At 49.4% G+C, this 7,778-nt stretch overlaps 1 protein-coding gene across 1 annotated transcript; it reads left to right on the plus strand.

The window, feature by feature from the left end:
• Positions 1-222: 222 nt before the first annotated feature.
• LOC123051243 (putative serine/threonine-protein kinase-like protein CCR3) lies at positions 223-3,357 on the plus strand. The gene is made up of 4 exons (XM_044474074.1): positions 223-497; positions 816-1,356; positions 1,503-2,595; positions 2,702-3,357. The coding sequence occupies exons 2-3, from the start codon at positions 880-882 to the stop codon at positions 2,589-2,591; spliced, it is 1,566 nt and encodes a 521-aa protein (XP_044330009.1). The 5' UTR covers positions 223-497; positions 816-879; the 3' UTR covers positions 2,592-2,595; positions 2,702-3,357.
• Positions 3,358-7,778: the final 4,421 nt, after the last annotated feature.

A 7,778-nucleotide genomic window follows, 5' to 3' on the forward strand; every position in this document is an offset into this window, starting at 1 on the left:
AATGGATCAAAACAGTGCATGAACAGTAAATATTTTTAGAGACCCTGATTTTTACTTTTTTGAAATTTGGAGCGGACCTGACGCATCAAATTATCTACCACCCAATATTTTTGAAATTTTTGTAATATTTATTTAGATTTTTTTATTCAGCTCGAGTGCAGATGAGCCTGGCCTCATAAATGGATTTTGGTCTAAATGTTATGTTTCTCTACGGAGGGAGTAGTGTAGAATTTTTGGATAAGGCAAGGAAGAAGCCTTGGGAATTGGGATGACTGATGGTGCATCGCGCCGCGTGACCGTGGTCGGTCACCGGTACCCGCGTGGGAGCCTCCCTCCCGGGGAGTTTCCGGGAAGCTGCCGCCGCCGCCGCCCCGCAAACCGCGACCACAAAGCGGCTTGACCCACGCAGACGGACTGACGGACGCTGCCTCTCCTCCTCACTCTCGCGGGCGACTTGTGGCGGCGGCTGGCGAACGAGAGCGTCGAAGGCGGCAGAGGTCAGCCTCCAATCCTCTCTCTTCTCTCCGGCTTTCCCGCTCTCTCCTCTCGAATCTCCTATGTCGCGGCGGCCCCGGCAGGATGCGCCCGGCTGATTTTGGGGCCGCGGGTGGCTCGGCGAATTTGGGGTCACGGCGGTCCGGCGGATCTTGGGGCGTGACGGTCCGTGGCGGTGGGGCGGATTTTGGGGGGCGCGGCGCTGGCGAGGATCTGAGGGGGGAGGCAGCCGCGTGAGGAGGCAGAGGGGAAGACGACGCCAACATCTGATGGCTGCGTGGCTTGCTCTGTACTGATCTGTTCTAGTATCTCCGTTGCAGAAGTACAACAAAGAGCAGCAAACTGGAGCCATCCTTCGAGTCTCGATCCTCTGAGTAGACTGCCATGGCGCTGTGGACAGGGCTGGGTCAGGCGGCGACAGTGGCGCAGCTGGTCGGTGCGGACGTCGGCGGCCTCATCTCCATGATTGTGCAGGCCGCGATGACGGCTCGTCAGAACAAGAGTGAGTGTGAGCAACTTGCTCGTCGTGTCCTCATGATCGCGCAGCTGCTGCCGCACGTGCAGGAGCCGGAGCCGGAGGCGGCGCAGCCGCTGGCCGGGCTGGGCGATGCTCTTCGAGACGCCCACGAGCTCGTTGTGTCCTGCCAGGGGAGGGGCGCGGCGTACCAGTTCGTTATGGCTGGCAGGACGGCCGAGAGGTTCAGGGAGGTTCAGAGCAAGATTGACTCCTACCTAATCCTCTTCCCGGTGATCAGCCACATCGGCATAACACGCCGCCTTGATCGAATCTACAATGTACTTGTTCAAGATGGCTCCACCAGAGATGAACCGTCTCGACTTCCACAGTCGTCCCAGTTGCAGGTACGTACAACTTCAATACAAATTGATCGCTCGACCTGCTGAGAGGATATGCTGAAATTGATACTGACGGCTCGGGATGAAGGTAGTACTGAAATCTTGTACGAAGGGGGTGCGCGGTCACTGCTCATTTCTGGTCTCTTTTTCAGGAGTCTGCGGAGGTTGTTCAGGAGGTACTATCGCAAGGAATCAAGGAGTTCACGTTGGCGGAGATCATAGCTGCCACCAAAAACTTCGCCCATGACACAATGATGGGTTACGGCAGCCATGGAAGGGTGTACAGGGGGAGGCTTCACGATGGACGAGAGGTGGCCATCAAACGCATGTCAGAAAACATACAGCTGGAGGACTTCCGCACGGAGCTTGACGTCGTAGCACAGCTACAACACAAGCATATCATCCACCTCCTTGGATGGTGTGTGAGCAGTAAGGGCAAGCGCCTGCTAACCCGGCGAACAAAGGAGTTAGAAAGGCTGATCGTGTACGAGTACATGGAGAATGGCACGCTCTTCGACCACCTGCACCGAAATCAGGCCGGCTCCTCTATGCCGTCACCGGTGACGATGTCTTGGAAGATGCGCATCGATGTGCTCCTCCGTGTTTCACAAGCAATAGAGTACATGCACTGTCATTCCAACCCTCTGATCATCCACCGTGACATCAAGTCAAGTAACATCCTTTTCGATGTTAGTTGGGTGCCTCATGTTTCAGATTTTGGCTTGTCAGTCGTCTGGGACATGGCGAGTGAGGTGTCGTGGTTGGATGTCACCGTTAGAGGCACACTTGGGTACATCGACCTTGAGTACCTTCACACAGGTCATCTGAAGCCGGCGAGTGACGTGTACAGCCTCGGCGTGGTTATGCTTGAGGTTCTGACAGGGAAAAAGGCGTTTTCCCAAGCAAAGGAGGAGATGAATAGAGATCTGGCATCCTTTGCAATCCCCGTCATTGAGGCCGGAAATATTGAGGAGATGCTAGATAGGCGACCTGTACCAGAGCCAATGCCATGGCACCTGCACGCATTGAAGCGTGTGGCGCAGATTGCACGATGCTGCGTGAAGTTTGCCGGGAAGGACCGGCCTGCAATATCAGGCATCGTTGCCAACCTCGAGACGGCATGCGAGTTGATCTGCAGAGATGAGCCAGATTCAGTTGACAAGTCTGGTTTGTGGCCCTTCCTTGAAAAAGTTGACGACTCACCAGACTCTCCACATGCCAGGAGCATGCCTCTGTTCTGATCTGGTACACTAGAAACTAACTGAACTTTGTTCACATTAATGAATTCAGTCATGTACATACACTGATGAAAGGGGCTCACTGCTCATTTTGTGGTCTCTTCCTTAATTAGGAACCTGAGGTGCTGGAGGATGGGCCTTGGCACCAATCGTCCAAGGTGCATTATACCGTGGCAGGCTTCACGGCCGGTGACCAAGTGGCCGTCAATCACATTAGCCACCCGACGAGCATCATTAGGTAATCCCACGGTTCTAGTAATCTGCAGGCTTAAGACAGAGCATGGGATGGACTCACACTATTATGTATAGTTTGCTTCTACACCACCCACCCTACCTTTTCTTTTGAATCCCAGAACCATAGACCAATTGTTTTACGGCATTTTCATACAGTAATTAAATAAAGTACATATGTACAAATGAAGCAAAATACAAGAAAGGTTTATCCAATACCAGCCCTAGGTAACATAGAAATTGGAGTAAGAGACGATAATAAAGTTGGTACTGTGGACAAAGAATGAATGAATGATGCTGCGGATGTCGTTATATATGTAATGTAGTGTCGTGGCCATAGTTTAGAAGCCTGATGTAGGATGTACTGCTTTCTGTTTCTTCGTAGAAGAGTTGCAGTCTTGTATGCAGAAGCTCAGAAACCTCAATAAGCAGGCATAGTTGGCTGGGGTAGAGTTCCCCTTCAGCTGATTTTGGATCTGGTTGTCTTATCAATTTCAGATGAAATGAAATTGGGGGGCTGATGCTCCTTTTATCGAAATTATTAAAAAATAAATAAGAAATCGGTGCTGGTGCGACAAGTCCAACGTGTGCCTCTTCTTGGGCGTTCCATGTGATCTTTAAAACAATTGCTTTCTTGTCCTAGTGAAGCCTAAGGGGGAGATGGGCGTGCTTTCTTTTGCGGCAATGTTGGCTACCTGTAGAAGGTGCCTGTTGTTTCACCTTTAGTGCCACATTGCTAGTTTATTCAGAGTTACTTCCTGACCCAATAAGTAATACTTCCAGGGTTTATTCTTTGACATGTAACGAGAAAAGTGTAAATGGAGCCGTTTTTTTAGCCGTCGTGTTACATTGTTGCTACACAAGAGTTATATTCAGCTAGGGCTTGAACATGGGTGGCCTCCTCACTTTGGTAGCCTGCTCGAAAGAATAGGCCATCTCGATCAGCCTCGGCTCATACCCCTGCAGCCCGCCGAAGCATATCCCGAAGGGGAACCCCTTCTCGTCGTACCCCGCCAGCACAACGATGCCAAGGTGGCCGCTGATGGCGAGAAGGCTGGAAATGTCGCTGTTAGGCGCCACGATCGCGTCCAATTGGCGCTCCATCGTTAGCTTCTGTAGCCCATTCGCGTTCAGCTCCTTCAGGCTACGGATCGCGGCTCTCTCTACGGGCCCAATGCCGTTTGTGCTTTGGGCAGCGATAAGATCAGGCTGCCCGAAATCTTTCAGCCTCTCCTGCACCAACATGTAAATAAATTTTGGAAGAGCCTACATAAAGAATAAGTTCCATTAACTGCCGTGTTGATTCTACCTATGCATGTTTCAGTTGTTTTATTGCCTCATGATCTATGCAGCAGGAATCTATAAGCAAAACTGAGATTTTTTTTGACAGACCTAGATCTACAGTATATTGTTTGAATAACAAGAAGTGAACCACCTGCCATTGGACACAAGCAGGGCAAATCATCTGACCCATGGTAAAGTGTGGCAAATAATCTAATCCCCCGAAATATGGATTCAGTTGGGTCTTTTGGTGCACTTACACTAGTAGAAAAGAGGGCTTTGGTTCAGGCCGGGTCAGCCCATTAGTCCCGGTTCAGTCCAGAACCGGGACCAATGGGGGCACTGGTCCCGGTTCGTGAGGCCAGGGGCCTGCCGGGCCTCGTGGGGGCATTGGTCCCGGTTCGTCTGGCCCCTTTGGTTCCGGTTGGTGGGACGAACTGAGACCAATGGGCCTCGCTCCTGGCCCACCACCATTGGTCCCGGTTGGTGGCTTGAACCGGGACCACAGGCTGCCTTTTAGTCCCGGTTCATGCCACGAACTGGGACCAATGAGGTGCCTATATATACCCCTCGTCCGCGAGCAGAGCACTCCAGTGCTCTGTTTTTCTCTAGCCGGCGAGGGGAGGGCTTTGTGGTGCTCTAGCTCACCTTCTATGCACATGAGGTGTTCGATGAAATGCCCGAGCCACACTAGTTAAGCTTTCTCCTCTCGAAGCTCGACCTCAAAGCTCCATTTTCCTTGAGATTCGTCTAGGTTTAGCGGCCCGTCACGTCCCATTCCCGTCTTCACCTCTGTCGATCGCCCGCGCCGATCTCGTCGCCGGCACCACCGTGGTGAGCCTCTTATTCTTATCTTCTTTCTGAAAGAAAAAAAATTCTTACTTTAGATAGATACTTGTCTAATTTTCTTACTATTTTATTGCTTGTTATTATATAGTGCGATGGTTTTGGTATCCGCCCCCGTCGGCCCTCGTCCTGTCTATGATTCGGATGTGGTATATATTATCTTTATAACTATTGGTTCATTTATTGTTTATGAAAATTATGCCGACCAACATGACATAGATTTTATTTATCTAGGAAGTATGTGAACCGGAAATTCCAACCGACCCTATTGTCGAGAGGTTAAATTTAGTTGAAGAAGAAAACAATTTCTTGAAGGAAAAAAATTGAGGAGGAGAAGATGATATTGGAGTTGCATGTTGTGGATGTCGTCGATGATCACAAGATCAAGATGGATGTAATGCGCTTGAAGATTAGAAAGATTAGAAAATATGCCATTCATACCGAGGCTTGGTATCATTATGCCGTTGGATCAATTGTTACCTTGGTTGCGATTATGATCGCATTTGTTTTCGCATTGAAATGTTTTACATAGTTTCAATGTATGATTTAATTAATTAGATGCTTTGGAGAGCTATATGTTGTTAGATGAGAACTATGTATGTACTTTGGTTTTAATGTGATGATGAACTTCTATTAATTTGGTCACTTAATTATCTATTCATGATGTTCTGTAATGGTTTTTGACACACTTAATTATATATAATGCACGCAGATGAACCGGCAATGGATGTACGGTGACAGACACACCTCCGAGTACATTAAGGGCGTGCATGATTTTCTCGGAGTGGCTGAGGCAACAAGCAGAATGGCTTTATGTGTTGTCCATGCCCTACATGTGGGAATACGAAGTCTTACTCTGACCGGAAAATCCTTCACACCCACCTGCTTTACAAGGGTTTCATGCCACACTATAATGTTTGGACGAGGCACAGAGAAATAGGGGTTATGATGGAAGACGGCGAAGAAGAAGAGGACGATGACAACTATGTGCCCCCTGAATACGGTGATGCTGCAACGGGGGAAGCTGCTGAAGATCAAGAGGAACCAGTGCCCGATGATGATGATCTCCGCCGGGTCATTGTCGATGCAAGGACGCAATGCGAAAGTCAAAAGGAGAAGCTGAAGTTCGATCGCATGTTAGAGGATCACAAAAAAGGGTTGTACCCCAATTGCGAAGATGTCAACACAAAGCTCGGTACCGTACTGGAATTGCTGCAGTGGAAGGCAGAGAATGCTGTGCCTGACAAAGGATTTGAGAAGCTATTGAAAATATTGAAGAAGAAGCTTCCAAAGGATAACGAATTGCCCGACAGTACATACGCAGCAAAGAAGGTCGTATGCCCTCTAGGATTGGAGGTGCAGAAGATACATGCATGCCCTAATGACTGCATCCTCTACCGCGGTGCGTACAAGGATCTGAACGCATGCCCGGTATGCGGTGCATTGCGGTATAAGATCAGACGAGATGACCCTGGTGATGTTGACGGCGAGCCCCCAGGAAGAGGGTTCCTGCGAAGGTGATGTGGTATGCTCCTATAATACCACGGTTGAAACGTCTGTTCAGAAACGAAGAGCATGCCAAGTTGATGCGATGGCACAATGAGGACCGTAAGAAAGACGGGAAGTTGAGAGCACCCGCTGACGGGTCGCAGTGGAGAAAAATCGAGAGAAAGTACTGGGATGAGTTTGCAGGTGACCCAAGGAACGTATGGTTTGGTTTAAGCGCGGATGGCATTAATCCTTTCGGGGAGCAGAGCAGCAATCACAGCACCTGGCCCGTGACTCTATGTATGTATAACCTTCCTCCTTGGATGTGCATGAAGCGGAAGTTCATTATGATGCCAGTTCTCATCCAAGGCCCTAAGCAACCCGGCAACGATATTGATGTGTACCTAAGGCCATTAGTTGAAGAACTTTTGCATCTGTGGAATGAAAACGGTGTACGTACGTGGGATGAGCACAAACAGGAGGAATTTAACCTGCACGCGTTGCTGTTTGTAACCATCAACGATTGGCCCGATCTCAGTAACCTTTCAGGACAGAAAAACAAGGGATACCACGCATGCACGCACTGTTTAGATGACACTGAAAGTATATACCTGGACAAATGCAGGAAGAATGTGTACCTGGGCCATCGTCGATTTATTTCGACCAACCATCAATGTCGAAAGAAAGGCAAGCATTTCAAAGGCGAGGCAGATCACCGGAAGAAGCCCGCCATGCATACCGGTGATCACGTACTTGCTATGGTCAATGATTTACACGTAATCTTTGGAAAGGGTCCCGGCGGACTAGCTGTTCCGAATGACGCTGAGGGACACACACCCATGTGGAAGAAGAAATCTATATTTTGGGACCTACCCTACTGGAAAGACCTAAAAGTCCGCTCTTCAATCAACGTGATGCACGTGACGAAGAACCTTTGCGTGAACCTGCTAGGCTTCTTGGGCGTGTATGGGAAGACAAAAAATACACCTGAGGCACGGGAGGACCTGCAACGTTTGCACGAAAAAGACGGCATGCCTCCGAAGCAGTATGAAGGTCCTGCCAGCTACGCTCTTACAAAAGAAGAGAAAGAAATCTTCTTTGAATGCCTGCTCAGTATGAAGGTCCCGACTGGCTTCTCGTCGAATATAAAGGGAATAATAAATATGCCAGAGAAAAAGTTCCAGAACCTAAAGTCTCATGACTGCCACGTGATTATGACGCAACTGCTTCCGGTTGCAACTGCTAGGCCTGAATACGACTAGAAACCCATCCATGGGCCAGGATTCAGGCCCGCAGAAGGCCCAGTAGGCCCATCAGGCATAGCAGTGACAATTAGGCCCGTAG

Source organism: Triticum aestivum, chromosome 2D (genome assembly GCF_018294505.1).
Source record: "Triticum aestivum cultivar Chinese Spring chromosome 2D, IWGSC CS RefSeq v2.1, whole genome shotgun sequence".
Lineage (NCBI taxonomy): Eukaryota > Viridiplantae > Streptophyta > Magnoliopsida > Poales > Poaceae > Triticum > Triticum aestivum.

Excerpts from the sequence above, each read along its gene's own strand:
- LOC123051243 (XM_044474074.1), top strand. The coding sequence starts at position 880 with ATGGCGCTGTGGACAGGGCTGGGTCAGGCGGCGACAGTGGCGCAGCTG. Across the intron at positions 1,357-1,502 it reads CACAGTCGTCCCAGTTGCAG|GAGTCTGCGGAGGTTGTTCA; the intron begins GTACGTACAACT and ends TCTCTTTTTCAG.